The sequence below is a fragment of the Pongo pygmaeus genome, chromosome 3 (genome assembly GCF_028885625.2).
Source record: "Pongo pygmaeus isolate AG05252 chromosome 3, NHGRI_mPonPyg2-v2.0_pri, whole genome shotgun sequence".
NCBI lineage: Eukaryota > Metazoa > Chordata > Mammalia > Primates > Hominidae > Pongo > Pongo pygmaeus.
The window spans coordinates 120,734,076-120,749,324 of NC_072376.2; the positions used below are offsets into that span (position 1 = coordinate 120,734,076).

At 42.4% G+C, this 15,249-nt stretch overlaps 1 protein-coding gene across 2 annotated transcripts in view; it reads left to right on the plus strand.

Moving 5' to 3' along the window:
• The window catches only part of HADH (hydroxyacyl-CoA dehydrogenase), a 47,043-nt gene that overhangs the window by 4,623 nt on the left and 27,171 nt on the right, over positions 1–15,249 (plus strand). The window contains exons 1-2 of one of the 2 annotated variants that reach the window (XM_063663962.1): positions 8,046–9,594; positions 11,619–12,077. The exons of the other annotated variant lie outside the window; for it this stretch is intronic. Coding sequence (XP_063520032.1) covers positions 11,934–12,077 — 144 coding nt within the window. The 5' untranslated portion in view covers positions 8,046–9,594; positions 11,619–11,933. Of the gene's footprint in view, positions 1–8,045; positions 9,595–11,618; positions 12,078–15,249 lie in introns of those variants that run through there. 2 annotated transcript variants of the gene reach the window in all.

Genomic DNA, 15,249 nt, shown 5'->3' on the forward strand with positions numbered 1-15,249 from the left:
TTTAAAAAGCAGAAGGTGCATATTTTTTCTAGAGAGAGCTTCTTTGGCTATTACAAACAAAGTAAGGGCAGGGAGAGCCTGCTACATTGCAGGCATTTTGTGTGACTCTACCATGTTTGATAAGGATTCAGGTAGACCTGAAAGCTTCTCCCCAGCCACTGGATTTGTTCTCTCATCTCTTCTTCTTGCCCCCATATCTGCATTTTCTGATGCTGAAAAAGAGAGAGATCAGAGTTGTTTCATATTTTTTTAGCTTTATTCTCTTCTACTGTGAATACAGCTCTGTTGAGCTGTACAGTACAGTACTGCTTTGCTTGCAAAGCAGTACAGACGCCTAGGAGAAGTTTCAGGATCACAGGAGACCGGCACAGTTACCTGGCTGTACGCTCTCTCCTTTTGACTGTTCCTTATGGAGGGAATATTTGTACTCCCAGTTGTTACCTTCCTGCTGAAGGGCATGAGATGTGTCTGTTTGTTATGAAGTTTTCCCCCCACTTCCCGAGTTGTTGCTTATCTTTGTTGGGCTGTTCTCTGCTCTTGGTTGAGGTACTGGGATGTAGAACTACCCTCTATTAGCATATTAGTTATTGGACTCGGGGTGAGGTTGGAGATACTGTCATTCCCAGAGGGTAGAAGAGGTAGGGCTCACAGGCAACAGAAAATAATGCTATTGGGATATGTTTGGACATTTTTTAGAGCAGAAATGGCACTTCAGTCAGTCAGGTTTTGGCGTTTTCCTGCCATGTCCTGCCTCCAGCTTTAGTCACTTGCCCGTTGCTTGAGTTTCTTCTTTCTTCTCCTCTCCCTTCTCTCTTCCTTATCTGTGGTAGGCACACACACCTCACTCTCTAGTTCTGCTGGGACCACAGGAAGATAATGTGGATGTTCTCTGTGGCTCCCCCTGTTATATTCATGATGTTATTATTTCTGGTAGTGCTATTCTAATCTCAAAAGTACAGGCTATGAGGTCCCTGCCAGGGTTTAGATGCTAGCCTTCCTATCCTGCCTTTAGGAACCTCGGGCAAATCACTTAACTCCTCTCTGCCTCTTTACTTACCTGGGAATAATGAGACTCACCTCACAGTTGTGAAAGTTAAATGAACTAATATACAAGCTCCTAGAATAGCATTAGTGTATTTGATAGTAACTGTCTGATAAATATTAGCTGCTTTCACATAGACCTATCAAACCTGATCTAGTGAGGATTTCTCTTAGATTGTCTTCACTGTTGGAAGAGTTTTGATATAGGGAGTTCAGCAATTCTAAAGATGTTAAGACTTATTTGTGTGGGTTGTTGAGAAAGATAATCTGTGTACCGTTTACTGGTTTTTGTAGAGCTAAAACCACTCTACAAAATATGACACTTTATTCTGTTCAAAGAATTTTGATTTATTTAATTTCATGTAACCGTTATAATAATCACCCCTGCAGAGATGGTTCCTGGGGTCAATGGTCAGAGGCAGAGCTGGGGCCAGAACTTGAGTTTCTCTTCTGTTCTGCTGCCTGTAAATCCCCAAGCCTGAATTCAGTTCTGCCTGCACCTCTGGCGTGTGCTGTATTGTGGGGAGAAGTGTGGCATCCATGGCAGGGGATCCTCTGTGGCTCTCTGGAATCAGTACATCCCAGGTTGACGTCTCCTTGGCTCTGGACTCAAAGTTAGTCTGCCTGCTGGTCATCTACCTCAGGGTGCTGTGCTGCCACCCTTCTGCCCATGGTAGACTCAGACTCACCTGCCAAGATCTAATTCATTATGTTCCCTCCCTCTTACCCCTCCAGCTTTTTCCAGAGAGCTTGCCCCTCCTGTTGCTGCAGTTGTTCTTCCAGCCACATGTACTCTGAAGATGGGATCACAATCAGTGTCTCCATACCAGAAAAGGCTCTGTAACTTTTCAGTCAGGGGAGAACTCTTTCCCCTGCCCTCTCCTTTGCAGTTCCTAGACCAGGTGTGTTAACCTGAATTGCCATGGGAGCCTCTTAATTGGTCCTTTCAGCAAAAACTAAAAGAAAAAACCCACTCATAATGGCAAACATTGTCATATTAGTCTTCCTGGAGAGACATTTGGATTTATAACTCTCCTCTACCCGGAAAGTGTCCATCATAGCAACATCTTCCAGGGATTCTTAAATATAACGATGCTGTTGACATGTCTGGTTATCCCTTTACCTTTTCAGAATTTGTGGGAGGTGAGAAGTCTGGGAGAGGTTATCTGGGTTATTATGAAACCTACACACTTACTGAATTTAAAAAAAACTATGTAACACAATTCTAGTCTAAAAATGGGTGCACGCTTTCTTTGCCTTTTAGAAATACTTTTTGAAATGTAAAATTCGAAGTCTAATAAAGGAGTCTGGCCAATTAATTTAACTGTTTGAAGAAAAAACCAGTCCAGGCGTGGTAGCTCACGCCTGTAATCCCATCACTTTGGGAGGCTGAGGCGAGTGGATCACTTGAAGTCAAGAGTTCGAGACTAGCCTGGCCAACAAAGTTAAACCCTGTCTCTACGAAAAATACAGAAATTAGCTGAGCATGGTGGCACACGCCTGCAGTCCCAGCTACTCAGGAGACTGAGGTGGAAGAATTGCTTGAACCCAGGAGGCAGAGGATGCAGTGAGCCAAGATCACACCACTACACTCCAACCTGGCCAACAGAGCAAGACTCCTTCTCAAAAAAAAAAAAAAAGGAACAAACCAGCTGGTTGTGGTGGTGGTGGTTGACATCCTCAACAGAACACCTTTTGCTAATTGTTGAAGTCAGGGAAGACAACTTGTGCTGATGGCAGATTTCAAGACATCACACAACCAGAGACAATCATAAACCCAGAAATGCCAGCCCTGAGAGATGCAACTGACATATGACTTTTTTCCTCTCTGGATCAAACCATGACAACCGTAAAAGGCAGGCCTTGCTGTTAAGGCGCTGCAGCCTCTGAAGCACAGTTGGCCTCAGGGAGCCCTGACTCAGTCTACTTATTCTGGGGATCTGGAGAAAGTCAGAAATCATGTGTTGTAGATAGTTTGCATAACTTTGGGATTTTCTGGAGAGAGGATGAAAACGGTGGCCCTCCTTATAGTGTCTGGGCACATGGGACATCCAGTGGAACTGTTGAGGAAGGAGATGGGAGGGAGACCAGTCACCACGCCAGTTGATGTAGGTCTCGTAGACTCACCACTCAAGTTGTGCTTCAGAGAAAGCTGCTTCAAATCTTCTTGATACATTTACAAAGATAAATAAATCCAGTGTGCTTCTGCTTGGCATGTTTACTTGGTCCTGTGGTCAGAGTACTCTGGGGCTTTGACAAATGTGCTAGTCACTTAGGCTATTTTTACAGCTCTGAAGCACCCGTGTCTAAAAATATTTCCTCTCTGGCTGAGCCTGCCTTCCACCAGGCCTAGAAAAGTCATGGAGCTGACGACATAGCCTTCAAATATTTTTTTTTTCCATTACAGACTGCTTGTCCTCAAGGTCTTACCAGCATGTAGGTCACTGTAATATAAAACGTGAGTTCTCAATGGGTTGATTTAAATTGTGGTCACTCAAGTTAAACTGCCAGGAAGAGTCCTCCTCATTTGTTGTAAAAATAACAAATGTCTATGAAAGGAGAAAAAGAAGGCCTTTCTTTTTTAGCTGTTCATTTCTCCACTGCCTTCTCCATCCCAGAAAGTTGGCGGTAACTTGGGTGTTACTGCATGACTCAGGAGAATGAATTGTACTTGTTTCTCTGCAGTTATTTTCTAAATAAGAGCTTACGTTATCAGGAGAGGCCATCAGCTACAGCAGTGGAAAGAGCCACCAGGTCTCATCTTGACTTTACCAACAAATGTGTTTATTCAGTCAACATTCCCTGAGGGCCAGCCACAGCCCGGCAGGGTCTAGGTTCTCAGTGTACAAAGATGAATGACATTTGGTCAGGAGCCTACAGTAGAGGAGTTCAGATTACTATAACACAATTTGGTAGGTACTGTGGTACACAGATGCAAGGATGTTACAGGGCACATGAGGGACATCTAGCTTAGGGCTGAGAGGATCTTGGAGAGTAGGCTTACTATCTGGAAATGATTCTTTGTTTTGTTTTGTTTTGAGACGGAGTCTCACTCTGTCACCCAGGCTGGAGTGCAGAGGAGCGATCTTGGCTCACTGCAGTGTCCACCTCCCAGGTTCAAGCAATTCTTCTGCCTCAGCCTCCCGAGGAGCTGGGATTACAGGCGTGCACCACCACGCCTGGCTAATTTTTGTATTTTTAGTAGAGACAGGGTTTCACCATGGTGGTCAGGCTGGTCTCTAACTCCTGACCTCATGATCTGCCCGCCTTAGCTTCCCAAAGTGCTGGGATTACAGGTGTGAGCCACCACACCTGGCTGATTTTTAGGCTTAGTTAATAGGTGAAGGTGGGGAGAAGGTGAGGCCAAGAGAAGGGCTGGAGTTGAGAGGCAGATGTAGGGAGCTACTGGCTTTGTGGTGGTGTTAAGACTGTCATGCATGAGGCAACAGTGAGTGGTGTGTCTGGAGAGGAGGTGAATCCCAGTCCTTTAAGGGCCTTGCATGCCATTTGTAGAATTTAAGCTTGATTTGGTCATGGGGAGCCATGGAAATTTGGTGGAGTAAGTGACACAGACAGAAGTACCTCACACACAACTGCATTTCAGATGGAACACTATTGCCTATATGTATGACATATCTTTTTGTTTTTTTGAGACGGAGTCTCACTCTGTCACCCAGGCTGGAGTGCAGTGGCACAGTCTCGGCTCACTGCAACCTCCGGGTTCAACCCCCCTGGGTTCAAGTGATTCTCCTGCCCCAGCTTCCCAAGCAGCTTGGATTACAGGCATGTGCCACCATGCCTGGCTAATTATAGGTTGTTTTTGTTTCAGTTGTGGTAAAATATACATAACATAAAATTTACCCTCTTAACCTTTTTTTTTTTTTGAGACAGAATCTCGTTCTGTCATCAGGCTGGAGTGCAGTGGCATGATTTTGGCTCACTGCAACCTCTGCCTCCCGGGTTCAAGCAATTCTCGTGCCTCGGCCTCCCAAGTAGCTGGGATTACAGGCGCCCGCCACCACGCCCGGCTAATTTTTGTATTTTTTAGTAGAGACGAGGTTCTGCCATGTTGGACAGGCTGGTCTCGAACTCCTGACCTCAGGTGATCCACCCGCCTTGGCCTCCCAAAGTGCTGGGATTACAGGTGTGAGCTACCATGCCGAGCCCCTCTTAACCATTTTTAAGGGTACAGTTCAGTGGCCTTATACATTCACATTGTTGTGTAATCATCAGCACTATCCATCTCCAGAATTATTTTCATCTTGCAAAACTGAAACTCTGTACCCATTAAACAGCAACTCGCCATTCTCCCTGCTCCCATCCCTTGGCAACCACTGTTCTGCTTTGTTTCTATGAATTTAACTATTCTAGTTACTTCATATATGTGGAATCATATAATATTTGTCCTTTTGTGACAGGCCTATTTCACTCAGCATAGTATCTTCATGGTTCATCCATGTTGTAGCATGTGCCAGAATCCCCGTCCTTTTTCAGCTGAGTAATACTCCATTGTATGCATAGACCACATTTTGTTTATCCATTCATCTATCAGTGGACACTTGAGCTGCTTTCATTTTTTGATTATTGTGAATAATGCTGCTTGAACATGATTGTACAAATATCTGTTCAAGTGGCTGTTTTCAATATTTTGGGGTATATAATTTTTGATGAATTGCTGTACTCTTTTCCCAGCAGCTGCACCATTTTACAGTGCATCAACAATGCACAGGGGTTCCTGTTTCTCCATGTTCTTTCCAACACTTGTTGTGTTCTTTTTTTTTTTTTTTTTTTTTTTTTTTTTTAGTAATAGCCATCCTAATGGGTGTGAATAGATCAGAGGTTTTTAACATTATACTGTGATGGACATTAGAGATTTCATGAATCTCCTTCATATCTCCCGGAAGGTTGGTAAAGATTCCTTCTCTGACCTTTGTTTTACATATTGGTCTTCAATATGCATTCTTATGGAAAAAGGTGTGTTCATGGCTAAAACGTTTGAGAGCCACCACACTGAATGATCTCTGGGTTGTCTTCCTCCTCTCAAAATTGATGATCCTGATTATCTGTAGGTAATAAACCTGAACAATAAATGCTTTCGCCAATCTCTTAAAGTAGTTGAAAAGCTAGGTGTGTTAGTTTCCCTTCTGTGGTGGAGAAGAAACCTGTGTTGGAGAGCAGTGAGCTTGTGTGTCTGTGGCCATCTCTGACCTGATTCACACATGTGCCCCTCACAGACAGGCACAGACACAGGGTTGGCATGCCTCTGGCCTTACTTACAGCCTCTTGGATGAAAGGTATAAGACACATTCACATGTTGGAGTGAATTAAGCACACATCCATTTTGAAATCACAGGGCTGGATACCACTTAAAGAATATTGATCTTGCATTGGGCAACGCATAGCAACTGCCCTACATTTCCCCTTTTACCTAGCATCACAACCACCAGTACTAGAAAGCAGTTAATCTGCTCACCAAAATAACAGAGAGAAACTTTTGTGGCATTTTTTCCACTTGGTAATTGACTAAAGACTCTGGCTATTAGCTCCTTTTTTTTTCTTACTATCCTTTTCAAACTAATAATGTGACTTCTCATAATTTTACAGTAACTTGAAGCTTATACAAAGTTTGTCATAAAGGTTTCTAGCAACAAAACCAGTCATGACTTCTTGAGAACTTATTTCTAAAATAATTTCCAAATTGAGGCTTATGAAAAAATAGCTCTGTCATTCAAGTGTTCATTTCATGAGTATGAAATATCTCCCTTGTGCTAGACATCAGGCCAGGTAAAAAGTAAGATGTGATTGCTGCTCTTGAGAAACCTACTGTCTAGTGGAAGACATACAGGTATGAACAACTAATTGTAATGAAGGCACAGACAGCCTACCTGTCATATCTGGGATTTGATCTGAAACAGATGAAAGTTATAATAGTTTACATACCTTACCTTACAGTATGGTTTTTAAATACTTAAGATGTGATATGACATATAGTGTGTATATATATCTTATGCTAAGGAAAAAGGGACATTAAAAAAGCTTATGTTAAAAAAAGATATATGTATACATTGTACTGCCTATATGTTTATGAAATTTGTATTTACTGGAAATTCTAGTTGGCCTGCAGATAGGAGTGTTCCTAACCACCCTATATTGGGATTTGTGGTAACAGCAGCTTGACAACCTGAAGTGGATGATGCAACAGCACTTTTGAAAGGTCTCTCCGTGCTATCTTGATTTCATCATCTCAAGTTGCTGTTGGCAAAGAGAAGATAAGTGTTCAGGGTGTTGGATATCCCAGTTACCCTGATTTGATCATTACACATTTTAGACAGGTATCACAATGTCACATGGACCCCAAAAGTATGTACAGCTATTACATATCAGTTTTTTAAAGAAGAAAAGGTTGGTATGGTTAGCTTTTCTATTTCAAGTGTATCATTCATCTTTCACATCTGGGATTTCTCCTATGCTCTGGTTGGTTAATAACTTTTATTCTGAAATCAGTGAGATTCTTATGACATGAAATAGTCTATAACCAGTTAAGTGTTTATTTCTCTGTTCTGTTCACATCCTGGGGACTGGGCTGCCATTACATAACTGAGCAGCCATTGGTAGTTCACACCAGTGCCACACCCAGTTATTTTCTTTCAGTATTTGAATTCCTGCACAAAAGATCTGCTGCATCTGTAAATCACTAGAGGCACAAAGAAGAAGTGATTACCTCTACTAAGGGTTGGGAGAAGTTTCACTAAATGAGAGATGGTGTCCATGTTAGATTATGGAGGGTAAGTTGAAGTCCATGAAGCAGCAATGAGGGACATGTCTGGCAGAGGAAACCACATGAACAAGGGCACAGAGCCATGAGATAGCACAGAGGAGGGAGACGTGTGGTGTGGCTGGGGAAGACTACAGAATCAGGTTACTACCGTCCAAAGCATTTGTTATTTAGCAGTTATTGAACAGCTATCATATTCAAGGCATGTGATAAGTACTAAGGGATACAAAGACCAAATCAATTTCTGCCATTAAGGGATTTTAAATCTAAGAGCAGAGATTAGACAGAGATCTAAATGACACAGTTTACTTTGATGTAAAGTAGTACAATAAGAGCAGTAAAAATCTAGCTCTGAGGTTTCAAAATAGAAAGTACATTCATTTGGAAAAAGGCTTCATGGAGAGGGTAGCATTTGAAATCGGCCTGAATAATGGATAGAACATTTCTGGACAGCATTTAAGGGTTGGGATTAAGGAAAAAGCGTTGTCCTGAAAATTGACCTACAGAATAGTGGTGCCATTAATGAAGGCCAAGGAGAATTGATTTTAGGGTCAAGATGATGACTGCAGCTTAGATAGATTATTTTGGTTTCAGACACAGTTGGAAGTATGAGAATGATTGGAATTTCAGATGGAAATTATATTGGAAACAGAACCTTGAAGGATGTCCTTGTTTATAGGCTTAGAAGATCAAGAGAGGTCAATTAATACGGCTAAAAGGAACAGACAGATAAGAAACTGAAGAGTTTCAAAAATGAAACTTTTATTGGCAATGTACAGGGCTGTTGTAGAAGATGAAGCCAAAGAACAGGCATTGAGTTTAGCAATTTAGTAGACCATTGATAAGTTACAGTAGTCCTCCCTTACGAGGGGAGGGAGTACATTCCTAGACCCTCAGTGGATGCATGAAACTGCAGATAGTACCAAGTCCTATATATACTATGTCTTTTTGATCTGATAACCCAGTCAGCTACCAAGTGACTAATGGATTGGGTAGTATACAGTGTGGATATGCTGGACCAAGGGATGATTCTCCTCCCAAGCAGGCAATACGAGATTGCATCACACTACTCAGAATGACATGCAATTTAAAACATGCATCATTTATTTCTATAATTTCCCATTTAATATTTTTGGACCATAGTTGATGGTAACTGAAACTACAGAAAGTAAAACCACAGATAAAGGGGGGACCAACTGTATCTAATTTCATGCAGCAGTGGTGGTGGAAGAAGCTACTCTGATAGGAATGTTTGTGTTCCCTCCAAAATTTATGTCGAAGCTGAATCCCCAGTGCAGCAGTATTAAGAGATAAGGCCTTTAGGAGGTGATGAGGTCATGAGGGTTCTGCATTCATGAACAGCTTAGTGCCATTTAAAGGGGCTTGAGAGACCAACTTTGCCTCTTTTCCCTTCTGCCATGTGAGGACACAGTGCTCATCCCCTCCAGAGCAGGGGTTCCCAACTCCTGGTCCGTGGCCCATTAGGAACCGGGCCACATAGAAGGCTGTGAGCAGCTAGCAAGGTTTCATTTGTATTTACAGCTGTTCCCCATCACTTGCATTGCTGCCTGAGCTCTGCCTCCTGTTGGATCAAGAGTGGCATTAGATTCTCATAGGAGCATGAATCCTATTGTGAACTGTGCATGTGAGGGATCTAGGTTTTGTGTCCTTGTGACAATCTAATGCCTGATGATCTGTCACTGTCTCCCATTATCCCCAGATGGCACCATCTAGATGCAGCGGAACAAGCTCAGAGCTCCCACTAATTCTGCATTGTGGTGAGATGTATAATTATTTCATTATATATTACAATGTAATAATAATAGAAATAAAGTGCACAATAAATGTAATGCACTTGAATCATCCCTAAACCATCCCCTCTTCCTTGCAAGATGGTGGAAAAATTGTCTTCCATGAAATTGTGCACATGTACCCTAAAACTTAGAGTATAATAATAATAAAATAAAATAAATTGTCTCCCATGTCTTCCTGGTGCCAAAAAAGGTTGGGGACCTTTGCTCCAGAGCATGCAGCAACAAGGCACCATCTTGGAAGCAGAGAAGAGCCCTCACCAGACACTGAACATGCTGATGATCTTGGTCTCTGTTGTTTATACATTACCCAGTCTTTGGTATTTTGTTATAGCAGCACTAACAGACTGAAATAAGCCATATTACTAGAGTTTAGGAATTTAATGGCTCAGGAGAAAGTAGAAGCACCAAGTGTAGTGAATAAAATAGCAGCTAACAAGCTTTGTGCACCTTCACATGCCTGGCACTGGTCTAAGCACGTTAAACACATTAACTTCTTTAATCCTCACAACAGTTCTATGAGGTGGGTACCTTTGTTACTAACCTTTATGACAGATCAGGAAACCAAGACATAGAGGCTTCATAGCTCACCCAAAGTCACACAGTGAGTGAGTGGCTAAATCAGTGTCTTAGTCTTTTTTTTTTTTTTTTTTTGCTGCTATTAACAGAATACCTGAGACTGGGTAATTTATAAAGAACAGAAATTTATTTTCTCATAGTTCTGGAGGCTGGGAAGTCCAAGATCAAGGTGCCAGCATTGGTGTCTGGTGCAGACCTACTTGCTGTGTCTTGCCAGGGGGAAGAAGGCTGTCTGCACATGGCAGAAGGTGGAAGAAAGCTAGACGAACTTTCTCCGTCAAGTCCTTTTATAAAAACCTTTAATCCCATTCATGAGGGAGGAGACCTCATGGCCTAATCTCCTCTTAAAGGCCACACCTCTCAATACTATCATATTGGCAGTGCCTGACTTTTGAAGAGAGCACATTCAAATCATATCCAGGTTTTAAACCCAGGAACTCCAATTTATAGGCTTGTTTCTCCACATATCACCATGCCACCAAGTAATTTAAAGACTTTGGTGGTAAAGCAAAGGCCAGCCTCAGGTGATTAAGGAAGGTCCTTTTCTTCCTCCCTTTTTATATGGACCAGGATCCCAGCCCGTTTGTAAAAAAAATAGAAGGACACAGAAGGGAAAACTTGAAAATGAAAACTGAAAAACAAGTCATGAAATCAGAAGATGTAAGATCAAAAGCAAAATACAATAGTTTACCTTAGAAGGCTGTGCCTGGATCCAACAATAGGCCTCAGACCGTTGCAGAAAGAAGAAGGGGGCAGCCCAGAATTAAAAAAAAAAACAAACCAAAAAAAACCCCCAAGTTATTGTGATGTGCCAGGCACCACTGCAGGTTTTTGACTTGTATTAACCCATTTAACCCTCCCAACAACCCTGTTGCCCCTGTTTTATAGATGAGGAGACAGCCTGCTGAGGTTAAGGAATGTTTTCCATCCCCGACTTGGCACACAGGCTCTGGAGTCTGGCCCTTGCCTGTCTCAGTACTGTTTCAGGCTATTGCCCTCAGACTCCGCCATGCCTTCCAGGGTCAAGAAAGGCATGTGAGTAGGCAGCTTGAGCTCCCTGTCATGTGTAGACAGTGAGAATAATGTGCCTTCCCCAAAGGCAGTTATGAAGATCAGAGGGGATAATTTATGAGAAGTGCAAGCTCTCTGAGAGTAGGGGATTTTGTTTTGTTCACCTTACAAGGCAGGTGTTGAGTCAATAGGCCGCAGTCAGTGAAGGAATGAATGCAGTGGCATGCGCAGCGTGGTGCTCTAAGTGGTAGTTTTGGTCCATCCCTAGGGGAGCACAAGTCTTGGGCAGAGGATCAAAAGCACACACCTCTGAGAAGCCAAGTGTTTTTGTCTGTAACCTTTGATCATTCAAAAGGAAGCATTTTCTAACCTCTGCATTTTTTTACCCAAACTGTACAAAGGCTTCCTTGCTGTCCAAGTTGTGGTATACTCCAGTGCAGCTGCCTGGCTTCCAAGAGAAACTTAGCACTTCTTGTTCTGTTTGTAGCCTCAAATCAACATGTAACCAAAAGCTGTGAATGAATAATCCAAACTTGAAGGACCCCAGATTTTATTCGGGAGGAGTAACTGGAAGCCATAACCGTGAACTTCCATATCTGTCATAGGAAAGAGGTTGGCCTCAGCAGCAATGAGGGATAATTCTTTCAAGAAAGGAATGAAGAGAGAAGTTAGATGGAAAAGAGATTTTTAAGGTCAAAAGAAGCAGCTGAAGAAACATGTGTAGGACAGCCTTAGGAGTTACTACACTTCAAGACCTGGGTGTCTGCTGGAGGAAGGAACATGACCCTGCGGAGATATTAAGGGTTGGGAGAGCTGAGCTTGGAGGCTGGAAGCCCAGCTGGGAGGCTATTGTTAAAGAGGTAAGATGACCCTAAACTAGTTTTCAGGATGTTATGTGGTACTAAAAGGAATGTTAAACCAAGTAATAACACTGTATTCAGTTTAAATGTTTATTTGACACTGTAACTCACCATATACACCTTATTTTTTTCTTTCTTTCTTTCTTTATTTTCTGTGTTGGAAACTCCTAATCAAGATACCTTCTTTCTTAATATTTGATCTTATGGTTACCAAAAAGATTAAATCAAGCCATTGTTTTTCAAACTGTGGTCTTTGGGGATCTAAAACTTAAATTAAAAAATCTTAAAATTTGCTTTTTTTTGGATGATCCTAGAATTAATACAAGTGTATTCTGGATGATTTGAATGTTTCATCACTAACGAGATCTGAGATATCCATGCCCTTATGTGCATTTGTGTTCATATTATTATTTGTGCCAAGTGAAGCCACAGTGTCTCCTCCAAGGACATTTTGCCATAAGTTGAAGAAAGAAAAGTGGTGGGAGAATGCAGCAGTTACAGGCACTTGATAATGTTGGTGTTAGGACTTCGAATGCTAAAGAATGGGGCCCCACAATGGTTAGTACAGTATTTATGTTGTAAATGTGTGTGTTGCCCGGATTCATTCTTTGGAAGAATAATTAGTTATAGGCATAATGGTAACTGTGATGAATTTTCCTCTTCCAAATATCAAAAACAGTCATATGCTCATTTAATCCAGATTTTAGTATCATAATTATTTTGTTTCGAAAGAACAAACTGCATAACTAAAGTGATGCTTCATTAAAATTGACATTTGACCTTGGAGAACTGATTAAATAAAATTAAATGAGATAGCATAGGCCTGGTGTCTGGCATTTGGAACGCACTCTCTGTGGGAGCTGTTAATTAGGACTGGCAAACCTCATTGGGCTCTGGTTTCAGTTGGTTGTGGAGTCTTTCACGGAATTTCTTCTCTAGGAGATTCAAGATTTTCTCCCAGCATTGTAGCCTGTGGAGAAGAAAGGATCAAAGCTCAAAGGTGGTGGTTAGTCAGCCAGGAGCAGGCAGGTGACCATCAAGGATCTGTACAGGGGATGGTAGATGCAAGTGTGGCCAGAGGTCAAGGCTAGAAAAGCGCTATTGCAGAGAAAGGGGCTGGAACAAACATAGTCAAGGAAGCAAGTGCAGGGCCTGACCTTCAAGAAAGGAATTAAGAAGCAAGCTTTATGTAGGACTGATGGAGCAAGACCCTGATATAAAGAGTCCCAGGCAGGAGGCCTGGTGGGGCTTGACCTTTCCTTAGGGAATGTGTGGGGGAGGAGTCTTACCAATAGTGTCTTTAGCATAGCGTCTGGAACTTTCAGAGAGCAACAGGAAGACTTTGGAACTCTATTGGTTTAGAGCTTTTCAGTGGTTTGAGGAGACAGATGGCAACCCAGGAGTGGCTGGTGTAGACAGGGGTGGGGATCAGGGCCGACAGGTTATTTTAGGGCAGTGCTCAGCATCTGGGGGTGTTTTTAAAAATAGCAATGACTAGGCACCACCCCAGGCTACAGGAATTAGAATATCTGTAGGTGGGGCCTGGGGTTTGGGCTTTTTAAATATTCCCAGTTGTTTCTAATCTGTGCCGGATCGGAGCACAGATCTTAGAGCAGTGGTTCTGAAACCTTGGTGAGCATCAGAATCACTTGGAAGGCTTGCTAAACCACAGCTCACTGAGCCCTACCCAGAGTTTGATTCTTTGGGTCTGAAGTGGAGTCTGAGAATTTGTATTTCTAACAAGTCCCCAGATGATTGTTGCTGCCGGTCCATGACCCACACTTTGAGAACCCTTGTCCTAGAACCACAAAAGGGTTAGGGTGTCCTATGTTGCTTTTGAGTCTGTAATGCTGACATGGAAACTGTCATTTGTCTGGATAGGTGCTCTTGTTTATCAAGTAATTTTTGCTATTACTGTGACTTTAATTTGATTGAAGCTGAAGGATTCTTGTTGAGGGTGGTATGTGTTAGTTTCACTTACTAGCCCTGGGGCCTTAGACACGTTATTTAACCTCTCTAAGCCTCAGTTTTCCTCATCTATAAAATGGATTAGGGTTGTTGGATTAATCAGAAATAGTCTTGGAAAACACAGATTATGAACCCAGCACATAGTAGATGCTTAGTATGTGGCACCTCTTATTTTTGCTGCATTTGGCTTTTTTCTTTTTAAAGGCTTAAGTTTTTGTTTGTTTGTTTGTTTGTTTTTGAGACAGAGTCTCGCTCTGTCCCCCAGGCTGGAGTGCAGTGGTGCGATCTCTGCTCACTGCAAGCTCCGCCTCCCAGGTTCACACCATTCTCCTGCCTCAGCCTCCCTGGTAGTGGTGGGCCGCCACCACGCCCGGCTAATTTTTTGTATTTTTTAGTAGAGATGGGGTTTCACCGTGTTAGCCAGGATGGTCTTGATCTCCTGATCTTGTGATCCGCCCGCCTCGGCCTCCCAGAGTGCTGGGATTACAGGTGTGAGCCACCGTGCCCGGCAAGGCTTAAAGTTCTTTCTGAGGGTAGGTAGAGATTGACTTCTGTTGGCTCTCTCAGCTCTTGGAGATCTCATAGAAGAAATAAGACAAGTGCACTAATAATTCAGAAATAAACAATGTGGCCTTCAGGTGGCCTATGGCTGCTCACCCATGCTTAAGAGTACCATAGCCTGTTGAACCAGTCTGGGGATAAAAGTTGTGCAGTTTTTAATGGTCCAGATGAGAGAAAGGAATAGCCTACCTAATATCTTGAGTCCATCTCTGTGATGGCCCATTTAGACTAATGTACCAGTAGGAGATGAACACCAACTCCATGTGGACATTTAATCAAAGAACATTGGACCTATAATCCTGTGGATATTTTATTAAGCATCTAATATGTACCAGGCATCAGGTTATATGCTGTTCATGCATTGATTGCTCACTGTGGATCATGGATTGGGCACTGGGGTTTGTAAAGATGATTAAGACTTGAAGTTGCCCTTAGAAGTTGCTGACCTTGTGTGTCTAGGGTATGACTACTGTAAGAAATGATGGCAAGGAACCTTGCACTTTTAGATTGGGTTGATCTCTGCACATGGGTAAAATGAAAATGCTACTATAATTTGAAATCACTTGAAGTTATGCTATAGTGGTAGTTTATTGCAACACAATAAATTGTGACCTGCATCACTGATTTGAATCATTGGCTAGAT